Below are 26926 nucleotides of genomic sequence, written 5' to 3' on the forward strand. Positions count from 1 at the left end.
GCTGGCTGGGGTCTCATGCTCCATCTACAGGGATAGCACTGGCTGATTATAGTCAGGAGAGAAGCCTAGTCCAGATCGCCAAGTTTCTCATTTTTAAAGAAAAGATAGAAATTCATATTTTAAATGAGATTGCCACAGTTTTAAAATGTCGACAATTGTATTAACATTTAGTGTGGCGAGAAAAACTGAATAGGCTAAACAAAGGATGTCAATGGGCTGACACTGACCCACTTGCCTGCCAGTTTGTCATCTCTGAAGTAGTACATTATTTCACTCACTCAAAATGTCTGTGAGCTAAGTAGGTGACAAGGGTTGATGATCATAATGGAAATTCTAGGTCTCATAATTAGACTCCATTTTTTCTTAGAACCAAGGCATTTAAGAAATAACTGTGCATTTAGAAAGCAACACAATAATTGAAATATACAGGGTAAGTTCAGTTTTTTAAAAACACGGATTGACTCTGGGTAAGCCTTTGGTAGACTGAAGTTATAAAGATCTCCTGTGAGAAATTTGATAAAGTGGTAATTTAAAATATATTTTTAAACAATAACAATTATTTATTTAGTGTTTTATTATGTGGCAGGCACTGACAAAGAGCTTTACACGTATTATTTATATTATCTTACTTAATCCTTACAATTAATCTCTTCAGGAGCTGTATTAATATCCATACTTTAACTTTATCTGATTAGCTTTATTGACATAATGGCTTTCTCTTTTTTTCTTTCATGTCTTTGTTTAGTTCATAAAGGTATTCAGACTTTAACAAATAAGAAATTTCTTACCATCTGTAAACCTCTTTGTTTCTCGGCCAACCTTTGTCGTGCAATTTTAAGGACATTTTGAGCTTCAGCCACTTGGATTTGTTTAGGGCCCATTACCTTAAAAAGAATGTCACAACTTTTTTAAGTGTTTAAAAAATCAGTTTTACTGTTAAAAATGCCACTGGTGTTTGGAAGATAGGTGTCAACTTTTAAAATAAATTTTCCTAAAATTATGGATACAAAAGGGGTATTTTTTTTATTATGGTAAACATATTAAGACAAGCAAATAAAGCAATACTAAGGTTGTCAAAAATAAAAGAATTTAACACCTGGCATCTGTATGAGTTATCATATGTTTGATTAAAGTGGTTTTCATTAGGTATTATTTTCCACAGAAGTTCATTTGAGCATTGTTAAACAAAAATTATGTCTGGGAATTTACGTATCATTTTCAAATTGTTGCAGATATTTAGGAGGAAAAAACATACCTTCTGTACTTCATGGTAGTTATTCAAAGCTATAACCCACTGGCACATAGAGCAACAAGCAACAGAAACCAGAGCAATCTTGTTTGGGTTGAAATCCGGTAAGCTTAAAATTTTTTTCAGCTTTATGAAAGCCTGGAGAGAATACAGTTCGTGTATTACATGAGAAAGAAATAATATAGATCTTAAATTTTCTCTAGTCTAAATTAGAGTGAAATTTAATTTCATAGAAGAAAGAGTCCATTACTCTTCACAACGGTGGAATCAAAGACAGATAGTTGGGTACAAGGTGGCCCCGGTACCAGTAACTTTTTTAAGAGGAGGGGAAAAGCCTCTATTAAAAACATCCTGTTGTTCCTATTGCTACAGTAGTTTTACCACAGTGTTAATAAAGGAATTCCACTTTAGAGCAAAAACAAAACAGGTTAACTTTCTCCCACGCTGGGGAATCTGATGTATAACACCAAAAACCCACTGCCACAGAGTCGATTCCAACTCAGGGTGACCCGATAGGATAGGGTAGAACTGCCCCATAGGGTTTCCAAGGAGTGGTTGGTGGGTGGTTTTGAATGGCCAATCTTTTGGTTAGCAGCTGAGCTCTTAACCACTGTGCCATCAGGGCTCTGGGTGTATAAGAAGTTCTGAGATCTCCTGTGCACCGTAGGTATGCAGTGACTAGGAACACTATCCCTCACCTTCTGTCTCCCAAGAGGCAAACTGGCAGACCCCTTTCCTGTTCACAGGTCTGCCTAGTCAGTGACGGCAGAGTGACCTGGGGCAGACTAGGAGGGCTCACTGAGGAGGTTCACTAGTTGAGCTGTGTCACATGCTTATGGACCCACCACATCCAAATGGTACAACCTGGTTTAGAATCAGGTGTGCAGTTCATCTACCTTTGGGAGTCATGATCAGAATGAAGTCTTTCTCTAAGATTCCTTTTCCTTTTCTAACCAGGCATCTCTCCCTTTGCCTGGAAGGATAGAGCTCGTTTGCAGAATAATTTAGATGGCAAGTAGTCCATCCTCAATTTATTATTGGTGTTCTTGTTATCATTTTAGAAATGCATTTATGCTTTTTGTTATTTCTTGGGATGAGCTATTAATTGTTGTTATTTTTTAAAAAACTGTTTTTAGTTTGTTGCTGAAGAGCTATTAATTATTGTTAGCTTGAGAGTTACAGGGAATCATATTCGCTAAGAATGCTTCAGAGAGTGAGCAGTTGTTGCATTAATTCATGAATAACATGCACATAACATTTTGCTAGAAAATTCACCTTGTTCACATGTTACCCTCTACTTCCTAATAGCACAAGTCATTATTGTAACTAATTAATTGACTGTGTAGTTAGCTATCTAAAGTATGTCTTCGCTGTTACAGTGTAAGCGTCATAACCTCAAGGAATGCAGTGGTCGTTAACTATCCTATCCCTGGAACCTCTCATAATGTCTCTCACCAGGAAGATGTTCCGCAAACACTTATTAAATGCATTAATGAGCACTCACTCCTTTGGTCTAAGACAGTGCCATTTATATGCCTAGAAAGCTGTCTGCCTCTGAGCTTAGCTACAAGTTTGCCTGCTATGTAACAGCCTAGTTTACATAGTCTTCCAGCCTCTACCCTTTATCCAATTCCAAAGCCATTTTCACTTTTTTGGGTATTTGTTACAGCAGTACCACTTCTCTATACCAAAATCTGTATTAGCTTCCTGTGGCTGCTGCAACAAATGACCACAAACTGGATGGCTTAAAGTGACAGAAATTTATTCTCTCATAGTTCTGGAAGTCAGAACTCCAAAATCAAGGTGTTGGCCTCTGGAGGCTCTAGAGGGGAATCTGTTCCTCACCTCCTCCAGCTTCTGGTGGCTCCAGGTATTACTTGGCTTCTGGCTGCATCAGTGGCATTTGGCCTTTTCTTTCTATTTCTACCTACAATGCTTCAGGGTCAGGCCCTTGTAACCTGTGGCTTACCCTGCATACCCCTTTGTTCTTTCCAGGAGACTTTCTCTAACATAGCCTGACCCATCTACTAGTGTCCTGAATTCTGCTGCTTGACCTGGACTTTGGCTCTTCTTTCTTCCTCCCTGAAGTACTACAGTAAATCCATATTCTTCTGAATTAAATTTGCTCCAGTAAAACCCTTTAGTAGGTGTCTGGGCTACCTTATTTCCTTTAAGTTTTTTCTGTGCTCCCATCTGTCGTCCTTCTCCACCCACGAGTTAATATTTGCAAAATGCTCAGAACAATGCCGGCCATGTACAGATATAGGAATAGTTGTTAAATAAATAAAAAGAAATCTTATTTGCACCGTGTAATGCACTCTGCCTAGAAAGACCTTCCCCTACCGGTGTCCTCTTACTTCTTTTTTCCTCATTATTTAAAGGGATTCTGAAATATGGCATTTTCCCATGTTGGTGACATGTTGCTTTTCCTTGATGCTTCCAGGAAACCTATCAAGTTTGGATATGCAGCTTGCTCCCTGGTCTTTTAACTCGCACCATTGGCTTCCAGTTCTGGCACAGAGTATGGTCTCTCTGGTTCCTATGGATTACGCATACCAACTGCATCAACTACGCATTCAGCAGAGATCGACTTTTTTTCCTGAGCACTTTTTACCTTCTCAGGTATGCTGTCCTTGTCAAGGTTAATCAGTTTTTTAAGGAAACCTGTTTCTGAAAGAAGTGACTTTGCTGTGGCCCAGGCAGGTTTCTTTTGCAGAAGAATACAAACTGCATTCATGACAGTCAGCACAAGGAAGGGAGGCCTTGTGTACACTCTGCAATAGACGATAAAAAATCTAATCACCATCACAATTGAAATCAAAGGCGCCTTGTAAATTATCTCAGAAGACAATATGCACATATTTTTGACAAGCATTTTGAAAAGGAGAACTATTTGTCAACATAGAGCTATGTCACTATTTGATCGTCTTTAAAAATTTGGGGTATCTTTAATATATGGGTCTCTTTGCACTAGTTTTTTTTGCTTTAGGAAGATTTACTGCTTGAAATCTAAAAATGTAGAACATTTGAGTTGGAGACTAATTCTTTTACCGTGAAAGAACTCAGTACAGAGTTACAGTAGGAATCTTCCTACTTCATTCCAGTGTTTATTTGCTGATGGGGACTTAACAGAGACACTGTGTGTGCGTGTGTGGTGGTGGTGGTGGTGGGGGGTGTTATCTCTATTCTTGCCATTAAAGGGATTCTGCAAGGTCCAACTCCCCTTAAACACATCCTCTGACGTCTCTTCATCATGATCTGAATTCCACCACAAATTCCACCACAAAGATCACAGCACTTTAGAGGGAATGGAGAGGAAAGGAAGATGGGAATTTGTCTTTCAAGTTATTAGTAACGTGTTCATTATTAGAACATTAGAAGCTGCCCCCTAGCTGTGGTACAGAGAGGTTACACAGCCAGAGTGTAGCATTGCCAGGATTCCAACCCAAGAAGCTCAGTACCAGAGCCCTTGTGCTTAACCACTGAGATACATTGCCCTTTGGAAATTAGGCTAAAGGCAACTTGAGCTGATTGCTCCCTTTTGGGAATAACTGCCAGAGAAAAAGAGAACAGTATCTTCTGGAACAAAGTTCCAGGCATAGTCTCTTCCCCCACCACCTGTGCCTTGTGACTTTGTTCCAAAGGACTGGCCCAGCTAGCTCCCTGATATTATCTCCTGACCCTCCCCCTGGCTCTCTGAGCTTCAGCCATCCTGGTCTTTGGTAGTTCCTGAAACCCACCAGGCACATTTCTGCCTTAAGACTTTTATACTTTTCATTTCCTTTGTCTGGAACACTCTTCTAGATGTCTGCTTCACTCAGTTCTCTTCTCCAATGTCACCTCATCAGAGATGCCTCACCCAGCATAGGCAGGGCCTTTGTCTCCTTTACTGCTGTAACCTCAGTGTCTACTACGGGGCCCGGCACATAGTGTGCACTCAATATATTTGCCAAATGAATGGATAAATTAATATATAAGAATGAATGTACATAAGTAAGGTAAAAAAAGGGGGAAAAGGCAAGAATTAACTCGCCTCCACTGTGTATTTGTTTTCACCTTTAGGTGGATTAACTTCAGCATTTTGACATGCTCTGCTCTTTGTTGAAAAAATGTATCTAATTCTTAAAAACGGAACAACAAAAAACAAAACCACCTTTCTGCTATTTTCTCCTCTTATCCCAAGAGATTAAAATGTGTTATTAACATCATTGTAGATTTGCTCTGTATTTCCCCATCTTTAACTGCATTATCATTTTCTATAAATCATGGTGCAATTCAAGGATGTAATAGGTGAATTCCCATTGTTTGTTGAGTTGGAGGGTTCAAGTTACCAATTATCTGACCAAAAGATTTAAATTAGAACCAACAGGTTCAGATGTTTGTACCCTAAAGTATTCCATTTCTTCTAATATTTTCTTCTATCATGTGTCTGTCAATTTGTGGTACTGTGGTGGTTTGAGTGTTGCTGTGATACTGGAAGCTTTGCCACTGGTATTTCAAATACCAGCAGGGTCATCTTTGGAGGACAGGTTTCAGTGGAGCTTCCAGACTAAGATAGACTAGGAAGAAGGACCTGGAAGTCTACTTCTGACAAAATTGGCCAGTGAAAACCTTATGAATAGCAGTGGAACATTGTCTGATACAATGCCAAAAGATGAGCCCCTCAAGTTGAAAGGCACTCAAAATACGACTGGGGAAGAGCTGCCTCCTCAGAGTAGAGTTGACCTTAATGACGTGGATGGAGTTAAGCTTTTGGGACCTTCATTTGCTGATGTGGCATGACTCAAAATGAGAAGAAACAGCTGCCAATATCCATTAATAATCAGAATGTGGAATGTTCAGAATATAATCTAGGAAAATTTGAAGTCCTCAGAAATGAAATGGAACTCAAAGATCAATATCCTAGGCATTAGTGAGCTCAAGCAGACTGGTACTGATCATTCTGAATCAGACAATCATATGGTCTACTATGCTGGGAATGATAAATTGAAGAGGAATGGTGTCGTGTTCATCGTCAAACAGGATATTGCAAGATCTATCCTGAAGTACAATGCTGTCAGTGATAGGATAATAACCATACACCTACAAGGAAGACCAGTTAATATGACCATCATTCAAATTTATGCATCGACCACTAATGCCAAAAATGAGGAGATTGATAATTACTGGTGATTGGAATGCAAAAGTTGGAAACAAAGAAGAAGGACAGGTAGTTGGAAAATGTGGCCTTGGTGATAGAAATGATGTCAGAGATCGCATGATTGAATTTTGCAAGATCAACGACTGACTTCTTCATTGCAAATACCTTTTTCACCAACATGAACAGCAACTATACACGTGGACCTTGCCAGATGGAAAACACAAGAATCAAATTGACTACATCTGTGAAAAGAGATGATGGAAAAGCTCAATATCATCAGTCAAAATAAGGCCAGGGCAGAACAGACCATCAATTGCTTATATGCAAGCTCAAGTTGAAGCTGAAGAAAATTAAACCAAGTTCACAAGAGCCAAAAATACAATCTTGAGTGAGTATATCCCTCCTGAATTTAGAGATCATCTCAAGGATAGATTTGACACATTGAACACTAATGACTGAAGACCAGACAAGTCGTGGAATGACAGCAAGGACATCATACATGAAGAAAGCAAGAGGTCATGCAAAAGACAGGCAAGAAAGAAAAGACCAAAATGGGTGTCAGAAGAAACTCTGAAACTTGCTCTTGAATGTCGAATAGCTGAAGAGAATGGAAGGAATGATGAAATAAAAATACTGAACAAAAGATATCAAAGGGTGACTTGAGAAGACAAAGCAACATATTATAACGAAATGTCCAAATACCTCAAGTTAGAAAACCAAAAGGGAAGAACGCTCTTGACATTCCTCAAGCTGAAAGAACTGAAGAAAAAATTCAAGCCTTGAGCTGCAATTTTGAAGGATTCTATGGGCAAAATACCGAATGATGCAGGAGGCGTCAGAAGCAGATGGGAAGAATATATAGAGTCCCTGTACCAAAAAAAAAAAACAAAAAACTGGTCGATGTTCAACCATTTCAGGAGGTAGCATATGATCAAGAACTGATGGTACTGAAGGAAGAAATCCAAGCTGCACTGAGGGCACTGTAGAAAAACAAGGCTGCAGGAATTGATGGAATACCAATTGAGATGTTTCAACAAACAGATGCATCGCTGGAGGTTCTCACTTGTCTATGCCATGAAATTTGGAAGACAGCTATCTGGCCAACCAACTGGAAGAGATCCATATTTGTGCCTATTCCAAAGAAAGGTGATCTAACAGAACGCGGGAATTATAGAATAATATCATTACTATCACATGCAAGTAAAATTTTGCTGAAGATCATTCAAAAGCCGTTGCAGCAGTACATCTACAGGGAATCGCCAGAAATTCAAGCCGATTCAGAAGAGGACGTGGAATGAGGGATATCACTGCTGATGTCAGATGGATCCTGGCTGAAAGCAGGGAATACCAGAAGAATGTTTACCTGTTTTTTATTGACTATGCAAAGGCATTTGACTGTGTGGACCATAATGAATTATGGAAAACATTGGGAAGAATGGGAATTCCAGAACACTCAGTTGTGCCCATGTGGAACCTGTACATAGACCAAAAAGCAGTAGTTTGAACAGAGCAACAAGCTCTTAACCACTGGTGGTGTAGTGGTTAAGTGATAAGGCTGTTAACCAAGAGGTCGGCAGTTCAAATCCACCAGGTGCTCCTCATAAACTATGGGGCAGTTCTACACTGTCCTATAGGGTCGCTATGAGTCAGAATCCACTCGATGGCAATGGGTTTTGATTTTCATATGTATGGGAAAGCAGACAATGAATAAGAAAGACTGAAGAACAATTGATGCCTTTGAATTATGGTGTTGATGAAGAATTTTGAATATACCATGGACTGCCAGAAGAACAAGCAAATGTGTCTTGGAAGAAGTACAGCCAGGATGCTTCTTAGAAGCGATGATGGGGAGACATCCTCTCATGTAACATGTTATCAGGAGGAACCAGTCCCTAGAGAGGGACATCATGGTTTGGTAAAGTAGAGGGTCAGCAAAAAAGAGGAAGACTCTTGATGAGACGACTGACACAGTGGTTGCAAAAATGGGCTCAAGCATAAGGATTGTGTGGATGGTGCAGGACCGGGCAGTGTTTTGTTCTGTTTTACATAAGGTCACTATGAGTCAGAACTGACTCGATGGTACCTAACAACACAATATATTTTCTTATGAGTTTCTCTTTAATTGCTTTCTCCCCTATGCTAGGAAGGTTGGGTTTGAAAAGAGCACAGCAAAGGAAAGCATTTCCCATTGTGACACCTTGTGGTAACGGATAACACTGCAGTCTCAAACATGCATGACTGCATTCCTAACACATTGCTGTCAAGTCAATTCCTGACTTTTTTTTTTTTTTTTAGTGATCCTATAGGTCTTTTTTTATAGGTCAAGTAGAAAGCTAAAGGATGTCTTTAGAGCTCTTTAATATTAAAAAAAAAAAAAACCTGTGGGACAAAATTTTTTTTCTTTGAATATACTCACTGTTGTCGAGTTGATTCTGGCTCATACCGACCCTATAGGTTAGAGTAGAACTGCCCCATAGGGTTTCCAAGGCTGTAAATCTTTAGGGAAGCTGACTGCCACATCTTTCTCCTGCGGAGCAGCTGATGGATTTGAACTGCTGATCTCTGGATCAGCACTGTGCCACCAGGGCTCCTCTACTGAATTCCTAGAGATTCCAAATGCTGTACAGCTCAATTGGCATAAGCAACAGAGATGTAAACATTATCTTCCCATTTTTGGAACTCAATGTCAAGTGTTTTTATTTATTTATTTATTGACTTTTCTCGTCTTTTATATAAGTGAGGTCATACAATATTTGTACTTTTGTGATTGACTTATTTCACTCAGCATAACGTCTTCAGGCTCCATCCATATTGTATGTAGCATGTATCAGAACTTCATTTCTCCTACTGGCTGAGTAGTTTTCCATTGTAAGTCTGTACGACATTTTGTTTATCCATTCATCTGTTGATGGGCATGTAGGTTTTTCCCACCTTTTGGCATTGTGAATAGTGCTGTAATGAACATTGGTATAAAATCTCTGTTTGAGTCTTTCAAGTCTTTTGGGTATATACCTAGGAGTGGAATTGCTGGGTCTTATGATAGTTCGATTTTTAGTTTTTTAGGACTCGTCAAACTGTTTTTCACAATAGCTGTACCATTTTGCATTCCCACCAGCAATGGATAAGGGTTCCATTTTCCCCATATCCTCGCCAACATTTGTTACTTGTTTTTGTTTTTATCTTAGCTATCCTAGTGGGGGTGAAATGGTTACCTCATTGTATTTTTGGTTTGCATCTCTCTGATGTCTAACAACGTTGAGCATCTTTTCCTGTGTTTGGTGGCCATTTGAATGTCTTCTTTGGTGAAATGTCTATTTGAGTTCTTCTCCCATTTTATGACTGGGCTGTCTTTTTGTTGTCAAATTGTTGAAGTTTTATATATACTTTGGTTATTAGAGTCCTTAAAAAAATATTTTATCATGTTTTAGGTGAAAATTTACAGAGCAAATTAGTTTCCCATTCAAATTGTACACAAAGTGTTCCATTACATTGGTTGCAATCCTCATACTGTGTCAACATTCTCCCCGTTTCTTCCCTGGTTTTACTTTCATCTAGTTTTCCTATCCCTTTCTATGTTCTCATCTTTACTTTTGGGCAAATTTTGCCCTTTTGGTCTCGTATAATTTTACTATGGAACATGTTCTTTTTGGGTGTTATTGTTTATTTCATAGGCCTAACTATTGCTTGGCTGGAAGGTGGTTTCCGGGAATGGTTGCAGTTCCAAGTCAGATGGGTAACTTGGGGCCATAGTTTTGGGGTTCTGCCAGTGTCCATCTGGTCAGTAAGTCTGGTCTTTTTTATGAATATGATTTTTTGTTCTAAATTTTTCTCCCGTTCTGTCTCAGATCCTCTATTGTGATCCTGGTCAGAACGGTTAGTAGTAGTAGCTGGGCACCATCTAGTTCTTCTGGTCTCGGGATTGTGTAGGCTGTGGTTCACGTGGTCCCTTAGTCCTTTGGACTAATTGCTCCCTTGAGTCTTTGGTTTTCTTCACTCTCCTTTACTCCGGACAGGAAGAGACAGTTAGTTGTATCTTAAATGGCCACTTGCAAGCTTTTAAAACCCTAGATGCTACTTACCAAAGTAGGATGTAGAATATTGTTTTAATGCACTATGTTATGCCAATTGAAGCAGATGTTCCCTGAGTGTTTATTAACTTCTTCTCAAATATATGCTTTCTGAAGATATTCTCCCAGTTGCTAGCTTGTCTTTTTACTTTTTTGTTAAAGTATTTTGATGAACAAAAGTATTTAATTTTTATGAGTTACCACTTATTTAGTTTGTATTTCTCTTTTTGTGCTTTTGTTATTGTATTAGATAATTCATTGTTAAAAGATAGGCCTGACAGTGTTGCCCCTGCATCTTCTAAGAACTTTATGGTTTTAGTTAGCACATTTAGGTCCTTAATCCATCTTGAATTTGTTTTTGTGTACAGTGTGAGGCATGGGTCCTTTCATTTTTCTGCATGTTGAAATCCAACTTTTCCAACACCATTTATTGAAGACACTCTTCTTTCACCATCAAACGGACTTAGCAACCTTGCCAAGTATTTTTATAATCACCATGGTTAATAAATTATCTGTCTAGTCTACGTAATATTGTATTTGGTAAATTCTAAGATATACATTTTTGCATCTCCAAGATTGGGATTCAGTTTATAACCAACCAAAGAAACACGAGCATCATAGTTTAATTGGAAGTATTTTTTAAGGATACACAAAATATTTGTATGCCTTATGCATTACAGTCAATAAAAAAAAACATCATAATATTGAGAAGGTATAGTGTTTGCCACACATAATGAAAAACTTAAAGTATCTTAGATTGGTAGAGATGACTTAATCTAGAAATGGAGTATTTTATTTTATTTTACCACGTGTTTATATTTTGCTCTGAGCTTTTCTAACCCAAAATAAACTTAGGTAAATTGCTTACCTTAATTCAGCAACATCAGCTTTGTCCAGAGCATTTAGAGCCACAATTGCCTTCTCGAAAGCTGGCAGTACACTTTTAAGTTCATTGGTAGTTTTCTACAACAAAGACATAAACCCCCAAATACATATAAATGAGTATAGTTGCGTATTTAAAATATTTATATTTTGAACTTGGGAAATGTAATTTGACATTTGTACAATGCTCTTACATTACATATCTTGACTTAGATATGTGCACAAATGCTTAGGCTGTTGGAAATATGTATCATAGTCCTAAATGCAGTATATTATTCAATCCCTGACGAGAAGTTATCTGTGGAAACCAAAAACACTGAGTGGCTTCCGCCTTCTCTATTAGACTCAATGTGACATTGATAATACCCTTTTGAGGTGTCGTCCAGTTAAAGGTGGAATTACTGTTAAGCCATGAAGCCTAAGCTTCAGGCCCCCTCGCTTGCACAGGCCCCTTCCAAGACCCCGAAAGGAACTCTGGTAATGTTTGCAGGGTCATACATTTTTCTTAAACTTGTACAAGCAAGACATTTTAATTGCCATCAGTTAAGACCATTTTCTTTTTACACTTTTACTTACGCTTTCTCATACTTCCAATCATGCCAGGTGGAGCTGGAATGGCTGCAGATATTTTTGGAATCTGGCTAAGGAGTAGAGTTGGGAATTATATTTATGTTGCCCACAGTCACTTCCTGTGTAATTAAGTTATTATAAGCAACTTGGAATAAGACTGACTTCCAGAAATACTCCTATTTGTCCACTGTTCCAACTTTCCTGGTGATGTGACATTAACGTGCAGGGCCAGAAGTTGTATTATAATATGAGCTTGTCCTATAGAGCCCAGTATCGGAAGTGTGTTGGTATGGAGGAGAAACAAAGTTTGCAATGTATAAATCCAGCAACTTGTCTGTGGAAAAGTCTTCCATTTATTGAATGCATAAAGTTGGAAGTATAGGGCTGGATTCTCATTGACACTTACTCAGAATGGAAGTTCAGTCCTTCAAGAATATACTTGATAGTGCAGCATATACTATTATAAACCTACCATACATTTTTTCTTTTTTTGATGATAATTGTGTAAAATACAGTTCATCAGAATACTTGAATTTTTAGATAATAAATACTGCATTTGGAAAGATGTTTTGGAATGTTTTTATGATATAATTTAGAAGTTACAGATTCCTCATATAGACATATGTAAAAGGTACCTTATGGAAGTATCTTTGTCTTTTTATTTATAAATAAATAAATAACCTGATAAAATTTTAAGAAATATGAAACAAAAGTGATTGAGTTATAAAATCAATAGAGATTATTCTGATATTGAGAAGCAAATTGTAATAAAAATTTTCAGGTCATACCAAAGGCAGTAATATATGAAGGAAAAAAACAAATTTAGGATAGAAGTAATAGCTGTCTAATAATCCTTTAATAAATAAATAAGAATGAATCATGATCACACTGGAAAAATTTTAATTTCTTCCTGATTTTGCAAGAAATACTGACGTCAATGATAATAACATAAAAAACCCATAAAACACCTCTATAATGAGGACACTGATGCAAAACTAGTTAATAAATATCATCAGTTCAAGAAGTATTAAAAATTAATCACTGCATAAGAAATCTTGAAACACCATATTGCTTATGCCAAATTTGATAGGAACCCTAAAAAGATTCATGGCATTCTCAATAATGTTATGAAGACTGGAAAAAACCTTTTTAAACTATCAATAATGAAAAACATATTTGATCAGTCACGCTTAAGATTCTATAGGAAAAAATTTCATAAAATTATTGTCATATGAAAACATTTCATTATCATATGAAGAAGTGATCTACGCAGTGAGAACATGCAGGAAAAAAGGATTATACGGGTGTATAAGGCAGTTAACAGTTCGAATTGGCCAGGCGCTCCTTGGAAACTCTATGGGGCAGTTCTACTCTGCCCTATAGGGTCGCTATGAGTCGGAATTGACTCAACAGCCCTGGGTTTCTGGGTTTGGGAAGGCAGTTAATTACTAAGCAATATTACGTTACTTTTCTAGATTTTGTGAAGTTTGTGATAATTGTTAACTTTTTAAAATGTATATTTTGTTTGATTTCTTATTCTAAATAAATATTCACATTCATATCTAATTTTGTATTAGCCATTTTTATGGATTGAATTGTGTCCCCTCCCCCCAAATATGTATTGAAATCCTGGCCATATGTCATTGCAATTTAATCAAGTGATTGAATTAGTGTATTTTTATGCAAACAACACATGCCTTCTACGTTTGTTTGCCAACTGCGCCCTCCCCCCAAGAGGTATTTTTGTAAGCATGCTATGCTAATTTTTTTCACAGCAACATGTAAAAAAAATTGGCATAGCAGTGCTTATGAAAATACCTTGAGGAGGGAGGGAGTAGCTGGCAAACAAAACATAGAAGGCACGTGTTATTGTGTAAAAATACAGTAGTTGGCCTCGGGTGGAGCAAATTGTATTCCATAATGTTATCTAACACAATGTACTCAATCAGTTGAGGTATACCAGTGTAGCATGGATCTGATTCTGGCTTGAATTTCTGGCAGTTCCCTGTTGATGTACTGCCGTAGCCTCTTTTGAATGATCTTCAGCAAAATTTTACTTATGTGTGATATTAATGATATTGTTTGACAATTTCTGCATTCAGTTGGATCACCTTTCTTTGGAATAGGCATAAATATGGATCTCTTCCAGTCTGTTGGTCAGGGAGCTGTCTTCCAAATTTCTTGGCATAGACAAGTGAGCACTTCTAGCACTGCATCTGTTTGTTGAAATATCTCAACTGGTATTCCGCCAATTCCTGGAGCCCTGTTTTTCGCCAACGCCTTCAGTACAGTTTGTACTTCTTCCTTCAGTACCACCAATTCCTGATCATATGCTACCTCCTGAAACGGTTGACATCGATCACTTCTTTTTGGTATAGTGACTCTGTGTACTCTTTCCATCTTCTTTTGATGCTTCCTGCATCATTTAATATTTTCCCTGAAGAATCCTTCAATATTGCAACTCGAGGCCATGGGTAACTTTGCTGGTACTTGAATACTGGTGCCCTAGCCCCCAGCATCACGGCAACATGCAAGCTTCCATGGTGTGACAAACTGACAGGCGTGTGGGGGATTTGAGTCCATAGTTGCAGCTGTTGTGCTAATCCATCTCACACACAGTCTCTCTCACCTTTGTTGGGCATCTCCTTCACCAAACGTGATGTTCTCCTCCAGCAATTGATCTCTCCTTATTACTTTTTCAAAGCAATCGAGTTGGACAATGTTCTATTGTGACCCATAAGGTTTTCATTGGCTAATTTTTGAAAGTAGATCACTGGACTTTTCTTCCTAGTCTAGAAGCTCCACTGAAACCTGTCCACCATGGGTAATCCTGATGATATTTGAAATACTAGTGGCATAGGCTCTAGCATTATAGCAACTTAAAGCCATCACAGTATCACAAACAGACTGGTGGTGGATACTGGGGGTATGGGCTCATATATTGTTTTTAAATTGATGGACACGCTTGATCAAAAACTTATGCACAGGGAAGACAGGTGAAACCCCATACACCAAGCAGGCAGTTCCTAGGACTGCATTGTTACCCGCAGATGTTCCTCTTGGAGGTCACATGTATTTCTGATATGGCCTGAATGAGTTTCTGTTTATTGTAACCAAGAGTTTGTCTCCTCCTAGGTTCCTCAAGGACAGGGACCAAGCATCTTTGTACTCCCAACTTTCATTTAACAATGTCTTGCCTGTAGTGGGTATTCAGTAAATGTTTGTTGAGATAAAAGTAAAGAGTATCCAAAGCTGGGGCACTGTGTTATATTTAAAAGCAGTCAACCTAAACTTTGGAGGATAGGGAATTTTTCAGCAATAATCTCCAAATGATTTTTATCGATTGTATTTTAATTTTACCTGAGCATATTCTTCCACAATTCTTACTTCTTCTGCCACAATTTCTTCATCCTGTTTAACAAGCATCTGAACTTTCTCGACGACTTGCGATTCTTTCTGTAATTTTTCCATTAGAATTTCTGTTTCCTAAGGAACCAAACAATTCTTAGAATGAATTTTAAGAGCATGAATTCAAATAGCTCATTTCCTTGTTGTAAATTTTTTTAAAATCAGCCTGAAATATATTTATCGAATAGGCTAATTATGATAAAGACCATAAACATCAAGTAATACAGTTTACATAAAGAATGATGATGAGTAATGATTTTTAGTATACTTGAGAGATTGCAAGTTACCACAGCACATTTCAGATGGATTTAATGAATTAACTAGGAGACCTTTCTGTATCAGTTTCTATAATTAGTTATGTACTATTATCACATTTGATTATTAAAATGTAATAATGTCACTATCTTGCTGTTATTCTTATTGTTTTCCAACTGAGGCTATAAGAGGTTAAGTAATTTCTTCAAGGTTACATAGCTACTCAGTAAAAAAGCTGGAATTCTAACCCATTTTATCAGTTATCAGAGCCTTTGCTTTTAAACACCATTCTATCTTAAACTATAAAATCTTTAAATGAGATTTCAAACTAAGTCTACCTTTGTTTTTTGTTCTATTTGAGGACCAAGAATCAAGAGCTCCTCCTGCATATCTGTAACTAGTGTGGTTGCTTCCAGGATCTTCGATAGGCCCATATGGAAACGATTCCTGAAGAAAAAAGTATTAAGAAGATATAAGATACAACAAAATATTAGCAAATATAATTCAGCAATACATAAAAATAATTATAAACCATGGCTAAATGGGTTTTATCCCCGGGATACAAGGCTGGTTCAGTATTTGAAAATCAATCAATGGAATCTACTACATTAACAGGCTAAGGAAGAACAATCATGTGATCATATCAATTGCTGAAGAAGAAGCATTTGATAAAATTCATGATAAACCACTACAAAGCCAGGATTAGAGGGGGACTTCCTCAAGTTGATAAAGAGCATTTTTACAAAACCTACAGCTAATAGCATACTTAATAGTTTGAAAGACTGAATACTTTCTCCATAAGATCAGAAATAAGACAAAAATGTCCACTCTTGGCACTCTTACTCACCATAGTGCTGGAAGTCCTAGCCAGTGCAGTAAGGCAAGAAAAGGAAATAAAAGGCAAACAGATTGGAACATGACATGATAGCTTACATGGAAAATTCCAAGGCATCTTGGAAAAAAAAAACCTCCTATAACTAATAAGTGAGTCAGCAAAAATCTATTGCATTGCTAAATATAAGCAATGAACGTGTGTCCCCTGAAATTAAAAATACAACACCATCTACAATTACTCAAAAAAGAGAAATACTTAGGTATAAATCTAACAAAACACATATACTACTTACATGCTGGAAGGTGACAAGAGAAATCAAAGATCTAAATAAATGATGGCACATACTGTGATCATGGATTGGAAGGCTGAACATAGTAAAGATGCCAAATCTCTCCAATTTGAAATATAGGTTTAATGCAACCCAATTAAAATTCCAGTAATAAGTTCTTATACATACAGGCAAGTTTATTCTAAAATTTATATGAAAAGGCAAATGAATAGGATAGCTAAAACAATCTGGAAAAAGAGGAATGAAGTGGGAGGAATCACTCTACCTAACTGTAACACCTATTATATAGCTATAGTAATCAAGACTGAGTGATAGTGGCAAAGCGACAGACATATAGATCAATGGAACAAAATAGAGAACCCTAAAACAGACCCACACAAATACAGGCAACTAATTTTTGACAAAAGTGTCTCTTAGACTTTTGCCAAATTTAATAGAGGAAAGAAAATCTTTCAATGAATGGTTCTGGAACAATTGGCTATACAAAAATTAACATTGACCTAAATCTCACACCTTATACAAAAATTAACTCAGAGTGAATCATAGATTTAAATGTAAAATTATAACACTTTTAGAAGAAAACATAGAAAATCTTCAGGATCTAGGGCCTGGTGAAGAGTTCTTAGACATAACACCAAAAACACAATCCATAAAAAAAAATTGATAATTTGGGCTTCATCAAAATTAAAAGAAGTTTTGTTCTATGAAAGACTCTGTTAGGAGGATAAAAAGACAACCCACCAACTGGGAGAAAATATTTGCAAACCATATATCTGACAAAGGATACTGTGGTGTAATGAATTACTCAACATGGCCCTTCTAGCCATGGTGTTTGTGACTCACACACAAAGATTTAGTAAGACTGCGCAAATAAGGAGCCTGCGACGGTGGGGTTTATATGTCAGCTTGGCTAGGCCATGATTCCCAATATCGTATGGTCGCCCTCTATTTTATGTGCTGTGGATCCTGACGTTCACATGTTGATGAGGTAGGACTGATGTAGGGTGTGTCTTGGGTGGCAGCCTTGCAGGAGGGCATGACTCAAGTTCTACCCTTACTCAAGTTATGCCCTTTCCTGGGGTGTGGCCTGCATCTAAGGTATATGTAAGGCTCTTTCTGAATCCCACATTCAGCTTTGATTTGTGATCAGTTGACCTCTGTTTCTTGGAATTCAAGCCAGAGGCCTGCTGTCTGACCTGGCGATTCTGGAATTCGCCAGCCTCTGATTCACCAGCTTCTCCTGCTGTGTAAGCCAGCAGCCTGTTGTCTCAACTGCTGGTTTGGGTTCGTCAGCCCCTGCAGCCAAGTGGGTCCGGAGAATCCTTCATCTGACCCATGGATTTCAGACTTGCCAGACTCCACGACTGTGTGAGCCATTTCCTTTACACAGTTCGTGAGTTCTGTGGGATGTTGCAGCAAATTAGGGAACTCAAAGACAGGAGGAGGAGTACTGAGGGGAGAGGGAGTGGTTGATATTAAAGATGATGGAGTGGTACAGCAGTTTGGAAAAGTTGAACATTTGGGACATCTTTAACCTTTGCCACACAGGAACAAGCTTTGTACTTATCCTTATAAAAGAAATTCTTTGTTTAGATACAAATCAAGAATATGTAAAGAGCTCTCAAAATTCAACAGTAAATAAACTGGACAATTCAGTTAAAAATGTGCAAAAGATATGAAGAGATATTAAAATGGAGAGGATATCTAGATGACAAATAAGCACATTAAAAAATATTCAACATCGTTAACCACTAGGGAAAAGCAAATTGGGACCACAATGAGATATCATTACACACTTAATAATTACAATAAAAAATAGTGACAATACTAAGAATAGTGTCAATACCAAAGCTCACAAGTGGAAAAACTGGAACTGTCATACACTGGGGAGAATATAAAATGGTATTCCACTTTGGTAAACAATTTGTTAGCTTCTTAAAAAACTAAACACATACCTACCATATGACTGGGTACTCACATTCCTGGGATTTATCTTAGAGAAATAAAAATTTACATCTACACAAAAACTTGTACATAAATGTTTATTGTAGCTACACTTGTAATCACTCCAAATTGGCAACAGGCCAAATCTTTCAATTATTAAATGAACTGTAATACACCCACACCATGGGAATACTACTCATCAGTAAAAAGGAATGAAGTACTGATACATTTAACAGCTTGGATGGACTTCAACGGCACTGTGCTGAGTGAAAAATCCAATCTCATTCCCTTTATGCAAAGGACAAAATTATAGAGATGGAGAATAAGATTAGTGGTTGCCAGGGGTTTGGAATGGTAGGGGCAGGAGTGTGGGTCTGACTAAAAACGGTAGCACAGGGGAGATCTTTGTGGTAATGGAATAGTCTGTCTCTTGACTGTAGTAGTAGTTACAGCAATCTACACATATAAAATAGCATAGAACTATACACACACATTGTACCAACATCAAATTCCTGGTTTTTATATTGTACTATAGTTTTTTTTTTTTTTTTATAGTTACATAAAATGTGACCAATGGGAGAAACTGAGTGACACTGGACCTTTCTGCACTATTTTTGCAACTTTTGGTGAATCTATTATTATTACACTATGCAAAGGCATTCGACTGTGTAGATCATAACAAATTATGGATAACGTTCAAAGAATGGGAATTCCAGAGCACTTAATTGTGCTCATGAGGAACCTTTACATAGATCAAGAGGCGGTTGTTCAGACAGAACAAGGGGAAACCGATTGGTTTAAAGTCAGGAAAGATGTGCATCAGGGTTGTACCCTTTAACCAGGCCTATTCAATCTGTATGCTGAACAAATAATCTGAGAAGCTGGACTATATGAAGAAGAACAGGGCATCAGGATTGGAGGAAGACTCATTAACAACCTGCGTTATGCAGATGACACAACCTTGCTTGCTGAAAGTGAAGAAGACTTGAAGCACTTGCTGATGAAGATTAAAGACCACAGCCTTCAGTCTGGATTAAACCTCAACATAAAGAAAAGAAAAATCTTCACAACCGGACCAATAAGCAACATCATGATAAATGGAGAAAAGACTGAAGTTGTCAAAGATTTCATTTTACTTGAATCCACAATCAACAGCCATGGAAGCAGCAGTCAAGAAATCAAGACATATTGCATTGGGCAAATCTGCTGCAAAGGGCCTCTTTTAAGAGTTGAAAATCACAGACGTCACCTTGATTGAGTTCTAAATAAGTCTGTTGTGCTATTCTCTTATGTAATCCTCATGCCCACTGCCCCTTGCTCTAAGATGATGGTACTCTGAGGAGGTGTCCACCAAGTTGATGGCACTTTGGGGTGGTGCCTGCAAGTAGGCTTTGAAAAGGACTGCACACACAAAAGGAAAAATACAGAGAGCAAAGAGAGAGTTTCGTAAAAGCAGGAACTCAGGGCCAGAGGCAACTAGGATAAACACAACCCCCAAGAACTGCCAGAGATATTGGGATGCATAGATAGGGCTCTATTTTATTCACAGCTGTGGGGGCTAGCGGGATATGGCTTGGTATATCTCCACATAGTTCATGTAGGCAAGGCTTAACCACAGCTGAGCTGAATTTTGGCAGAACAACCTGTGATCTTCCTAAAACATGAGAAGATGGGAGACTTCTGAGTAGCTGCTACAAGGCCATTTCCCACTCACTTCCCTATATTCCTGGGAGGCTATCATGAGACAGTTTTTATTGCCTCCTGGGTTCTGATGAGGCTTTCTGCCTTGCCCCTCTCCTTAGGGTACAGCTGCAGACTCTAAAACTGCTTTGTTGCACCATGGCCTGGGCTTTTGCAGTAGGGTGTCCACTATCCATGTTGCAGTCATCTGGCCCCTTTTGTTTTGGTGTCGTCTTGTGGGACAAGGGACATGGGGAGCTGGCACCTTTGGCTACTCTTGCTTTCACTGTTATTTTGTAATAACTTGCCTGAATCTAACAAGGGCTCATTGTTTCTTTACTGGCTCAATCTCTCAGCCTTACCTTGCCAAATTTAGTGCCCGATGTGAGGCTGGTAAGGCCACAATACCTTTTTGGAAAAAAGATGGGACCATGTGGACTAATTTAGGGAATGAGATAAGACTCCCTGTGATCTGGTAGAGCATACTCTTGTCTAGGATCAAGGCAAGCAGGGTAGGAGTAGGGGCTTCCCCACAGTCCTGCTAAGGGATTACGTGGGCTAAAGGACGTGGTCACCAGGCAATGATGCTTCCTGGGGTTTCGGACATGGCACTTTCCAAACTGCCAGCTACAGAGTCGAGTAGCAAAGGGAACTCCGGATTACATAGTCCAGGATAGCAGACCTGGCCACTCCTGGAAATAGACTACATAGGTCCCCTACCTTCCTCTTGAGAGTATCACAGGTTTATTACCACTCAGTGAAAAGGAGATGCTTTTTGGGATATGGTGCCGCCATCCCTGCTGCAGAAAAGATATGGGCCACATAATTCCATAACTCTTAGACTATGTTACATATTTGGATCTCCTGAACGCATCTAATCAGTTAATGGCGCTGTCTTTATAACAAAAAATACCCTTAAGTGTGTAACTATTAGGGACATTCCCTGGACCTTTCATGCCCCATGTCATCCCAAGGAAGTAGGTGCCATTAAGAATAAAATGTTGTCTTAAAGGAAACACTGACAGGACAACTGAGGCTCAGTTACTGGTGTAGCCCACACCAAAGGCAGGCAGTTTGGGCTTTAAGTGTTATAGTTTCCCCAAAGTACTCCCCATTTAAATAGAATGTTTAATTATGAGTTTGGGGATGGAGAAGAGGCCCAGGCTGGCTGTTAAGAGACCGAAACACGTCATTAGTCCTTCTCACTTTTTCTCCTCACGTGTGTACCCCTAGGAAATTGGGCTACTCGAATTTGTGAGTAGCAAAGAAGAGTTGGGACGTGGGAGACTCTAACCTGGTACTTCTTTTGCCACCTAGCTACACTTGGTGGATATGGGTGGTTATGGATATTGATAATAATGATCATACATACACAGTGACAACCCTTAAGGTGGTCCTGGTATGGCCTGCACATCAGGGGGTAGAAGATGTCCGACAATGGCACAAGGCATATTAGGAAGAAACAGCTGAGCCACCAGGGATGAGTCTAGGTAGATGGTGTGGGGAAGACTGGAAAAAGTGATTGTGGCAGGGATGGCTAAGAATGGAGAGCAGCAATCCCAGCTGGTGGGGAAGGAACACCTGAGCTTTTGGGAGGTCAGGGTTTGAGGGAGGGACCACTAATCCCATTAGCTTCCCTTAACTCTTGCCTGCAGGACATCTGGCCAATTAAACCCAGGCTGCCACCATCATCCTCAGTTTAACAAAAATCTTAATCTAAGAATTCTCAGAAATCTCCTAGGAGCTGCTTACTCCAAGTAGCCTTTACCTGAGATAATAAAACAAGATTAGCTTTCTGAACACTAACGTGATTCGTTTTAACCTTATCATGTTAGGCTATCACAACCATATTCTAGTTGTTAAATTTAACTGATAGTATATCTGTCATGCTCCCCCCCGACCTTATTATTTACAAAAAGGTAATAAAATTAGACCCTGCCCCCACATTAGCAAAATGCTGCTGTCAAGGTTTCTACTACTTCTTATGTAAACATTAGGCCTGTACTTGCCCACTACACATACAAACCAGTCTAAACTTTCTAGAATGAAAAAAAAAAAAAAATTTTTTTTTTTTTTTTTTGAAAGCTGATGAAAAATTGCATTGCCCTGGGCTTCCTGCTGATCAGTCGAGGCGCAGTATGTGTGATTGCCAGCACCCCTTGGTGTACCTGGATTAATGACATTTTTAAACTGGCTTGGCTCCATACAGGGACCCTGCTGTGGTCTATCTTCTGATTGGGCCTGATTACCCCACTGGGAGTCACAGTCATGGTCATGCTCATCCAATATTTCCTAAGACAGATAGAACAGATTTGTTCCAATCCCCTATCAGTACAATTAATTAGGGTATCTGATGGAGGGACCAAAATTTTTAAAAAGAATTCTCAGTTGGATACGTGAAAGGTCAAGGGATGGAGCTGTAGAGGAATAGCTCCACCCTGGTGCCCTGATGACTTTGTGCGTCTCTACATAGGTCCTCTAGGCAAGGTTTAACTAAAGAGGACCTAAGTCTTGGCAGAACGCCCTGTTATCCTCCTAGAACATGACAGCACAGGACACTTGTGAGCAGATGCTAACGACCATTTCCCATTCACTTCCCTATCTTCCTGGGAGGCTGTCCCGAGGCAGTTTCTCACTGCCTCCCTGGTTCTCATTAGGTATGAGGCTTTCCGTCCCACATCATCCCCTACCCTGTTCTTAAGGTACAGCTTCAGGCTATAAACCTGCTTAGCTGAACCACGGACGGGGCTCTTCGGCAACAGGATGCCCACTTTCTGCAGTGCGGTCATCTGGCCCGTTTTATCTGGGTGTCATCCATACGACAGAAACATGCAGAGCCGGCACCTCTGGCACTTTTGTTTTCATTGTCTATGTAAGCAATAAACTACCTGAGTCTTGTCTGATCTCAAAGTCTTACCTTTTCACTTGCATTTCCTTCTCCCGTGACTTCAAAATGTGTGCAAACGTATCCATGAATTGCAAGTAGTTCCTGGGAGTGATATAATAATGCCTTCTAGTCTCTTCAAAGAATTTTGGGCTCAGGTCTGTTATACTTTTGTGGATTTGGACACATGTTGGGGCAAGTTTTTCTTTTAAATTCTGAAAAAAAAAATTTTTTTTAAGAATTAAGAGAAAGCAATCCAAATATACATTACAAAAGGAGAAAATTGAACATTTTGAGTAACTTGACATAGGTTATCATTTCTGAGATGTGGAGATGTATAGAAAGGTCCTGGATGAAAGGGACCAAGGATATATGAGTTTTAATGGTTGGGATGGTGGTGGGGCAGAAGAGGCAATGATATGGTTAAAGATTAATCGCATGCCATACTCATTCTCCCAGGCTTTACCCTTACTTTCTGCTGCAGCCATGCAAGGATTTAGGGCACCAAGGTCAATGCCCAAGGGTTATCTTTATCTTCCATTTTTCTTTGAAAGCAGGTCATTAGCAGCAAGGTACTCAAGAAAGTTTCCTTGAGTAAAATAAATATGTAAAAAGTAAAAGTAAAGTAGAAAATGTAAGGACTCAAAGGATATACATATAAAGTGGGGAAAGCCACAGCAGAAAGAGTATTCCCTTTGCTTAGCTTGGGAGAATTCTGATTTAGACATAACATAGTCCTGGTAACCCACCGCCAATCCACCAAGCCTAGCCTAATAACTTGGTTACTTTTAACCCAGCTGCATTTTCCTCCTGGATTCATCCTGTCTCTGTCCTTCTTGGTCTTTGCTTTCCTTGAACACTTGAACAAGAAAGGATGTGAGCCCCTTCGTAGGTCTTGCACTGTTTCAGGCCTCTGTGCATTTACAACTTCTTTTGTCAACATCTCTTACTCCTTTTTCGTCAGCTGGGGCCTATGGAATCTTCGGTTGAATCACCCTAGAATAGATTCTTACTTACCGCGGCTCATGACCTCTGAGTGAATTTTGTGTGTGGCTTGTGCTCTCATTTTTTTGTAGTTTTGCTGTTGCAGCGAAGTCAGAGCAATTTACAAAGAATATACTGAAGTTTCCAGCATTCTCACCATAAGATCTGGTACCCAAAATGGAAGTTGCTTTTCCTTCATGAAATCTGCTGTCCAGCATGAAGCCAGAATGATGAAGAGACCCAGGCAATGAGGAACCTGGGCATCTTTGAAAAAGGGTGAGTTAGGGGACTAAAGAGATGGGAAGTCACAGAACTGATAAGTAGTTAAGACAAATCTTGACCTATTTCATAATTTGGCTTGTTGTTGCTAGTTGCTGTTGATTCGATTCTAGACTCACATCGACCCCACGTGTACAGAGTAGAACTGCTCCATAGGGTTTTCAAGGTTGTGATCTTTCGGAAGCAGATGACCAGGCCTGTCTTCCGAAGCACCTCTGGGTGGTTTTGTACTGCCAACCTTTCAGCTAGTAGTTAAGCTCTTAACCATTTGCTCCACCTGGAAATTCCTTTATTTGGCCTAGGGCTGCCTATTTTTTCTCACCAGTGTTCAGTGATGTTCAGAGACATAATACTGTCAGATGCTGTTAATAAATTGATACTTTCAGCTGTATGAGATTTTAAAATAGAGGTTATATTTACCTCTCTGCTTTCCAAATTGACCTTTTCTGTTAAGAAAGAATTGGCTACAACAAGCAGAGCTTCTTCTGGCCACTTTTCATACCAATCGATTGTGCAGGAGCTAATCATAGAAGGATATGCTCTACAAATTTGGCGGGAGTTATGTTCTGTAGGGCTCATGGTCATAAAAATGTGAAGATTTTTATGTATTCTCTGAAAATTAATAAAAATATAAATTGTTAAAATATATTCCACTGCTTTGAAAAAAAAATTATATTGCAACTTCCAAATAAAACTTGCTCTAATTCTTTTCTTAATGAGTAGACCAGAGACTGATCAATTGTGAACTGATTGCCTGACATAAAAGGAGTCCTTCTGAAGGAAACAACCAGTCCCACAGAGTCCTTCTGAGGAAAGCAGCCATGTTCTGCTCCAAGTGACCCCACTCTCTTGACTTCAGCTGGTTGAACTGGTTAGGGGAGGCACTGGACTCAGACCACTCCTTGTATAAACCAACTCTTATGAGGGGGCCTGGTGCTAGAGCTCTGTTCAGTAGAGGACCTTATATCAGATGGTAATAGGTCTGACTTTCCTCTAGAGTATTGTGCATTTATGCCCACAGAAGCTTAAAGTGAGAAAATAGTAGGATGGGTTAGAGCTGAAAGAAATAGAGAAGCAGAGACAGACAATATGGGTAGTGCACCAAAAGAGGTATTAGTAAGCTACAGCTTATTACAGCCAAGGATTACAACTAATCTATAGTAGATCCTAAACAATTTTGCAAGTCCTAAGCTAAGTGCTAGTTTCTATGGAGTATGCCTGGATCCCTTTTCCTGTAAGACCTGGCTGCGCTGCTATTATTCTGGGCTCTTGGCAGGTCTGGGCATGGAGCACGGATTACTCCCTTCTTATTTCCATATATCCTTTTATAATAGACCCACATTATTAAAAGTAGCCTCAGTGAGTCAGTGTTCCTTTTAATTCAAAGAGTCTAATTTGTACGAAGTGATAATATCTTTGAGTGTCAGGAAACCTATTTTGCTAAAATAATTATGGGAAAGCTGAAAGAAGACTACAGTAAGATTTCATCTTTTTTTCCTCCGGTCTTTAAAAATTTTTTATAAAAGCAATACTGTTCATCTTAAAATGCATATAATACAGCGGTGTTTAAAGTAAAAATGAAAGTATCTCTCTTTGCTTTACCTATCACCAAACTCCTACCTGGGAATATCCAGTGTTTTTATTGCTATTGTAAGACACTTCAAATCATTTTTGGAGATATGGTATACATTATATATAAATAATAAAGTAAATAATTAAAACGGATTTTTAGTTGGGATTCTTGATTTAATTTTTATTTCTGGAATGTACTATCCTTCGCACTCCAAATAAAATTTTCTTTGTCCTTCCTTACCATTTAAAATATATCAGATAAACCAACTATGTAACACAAGGCACTAGAATGCCATAAACTATCAGGATAACTGTTATCCTTCTTCATAACATGGCACTCTAAAATATAACACAATCCAACCCATTCATATCACATTCTTCTCTCTCAACTGGGGATTTCATTTCTGGAAGTTTTTATATCTTCTTGTGCCAGATTACTAAGTATCTGTTGAAGAATAGAGGGTGGCCCAGTTCAATCCTCAAATGACCCAATGTTAGTCAAAAATTGGCACCTAAAATAAGTTGACTAGTGGCAGCCTCCCAGTGAACATTTTGGTTGGAGCAATCACGTTCACTAAGCCATTTACTCAACCATCATGTCTGAAAGACAAAGAAAGACTAGTTCATTGGTCTAGTCTATGTCTCTCATCAAATCAGTTCTTTTGCAGTTACTCTGCTGCTGAGTTCATTCTGAATATTTTCTGCTCTATCTTTCTGTATTTATCACTTCCTGATCAATTCTAGGGGTACTAAAAGAGATGAAAGAATTCTTATTTGTTGCCTTTCTTGGTTGAAATGAAAACCTCATTAGCTAGGAAGAGGTCTCAGTGTAAGAAATAATGTTGGGATGTTATTTCTCATTTCATTGCCTCCAGCTGTTTTTTTTTT

At 38.6% G+C, this 26926-nt stretch overlaps 1 protein-coding gene across 1 annotated transcript in view; it reads right to left on the bottom strand.

Moving 5' to 3' along the window:
* The window catches only part of DNAH14 (dynein axonemal heavy chain 14), a 362094-nt gene that overhangs the window by 86019 nt on the left and 249149 nt on the right, over positions 1-26926 (bottom strand). Inside the window, exons 56-63 of the mRNA XM_064276952.1 lie at positions 24887-25078; positions 23237-23418; positions 15910-16018; positions 15269-15394; positions 11325-11419; positions 3864-4023; positions 1256-1387; positions 789-884 (exon numbers count right to left, since the gene is read on the bottom strand). Of these exons, the coding sequence (XP_064133022.1) occupies positions 789-884; positions 1256-1387; positions 3864-4023; positions 11325-11419; positions 15269-15394; positions 15910-16018; positions 23237-23418; positions 24887-25078 (1092 nt within the window). The remainder of the gene's footprint in view (positions 1-788; positions 885-1255; positions 1388-3863; positions 4024-11324; positions 11420-15268; positions 15395-15909; positions 16019-23236; positions 23419-24886; positions 25079-26926) is intronic.

Source organism: Loxodonta africana, chromosome 25, assembly GCF_030014295.1.
Source record: "Loxodonta africana isolate mLoxAfr1 chromosome 25, mLoxAfr1.hap2, whole genome shotgun sequence".
In the NCBI taxonomy this organism is placed as follows: domain Eukaryota; kingdom Metazoa; phylum Chordata; class Mammalia; order Proboscidea; family Elephantidae; genus Loxodonta; species Loxodonta africana.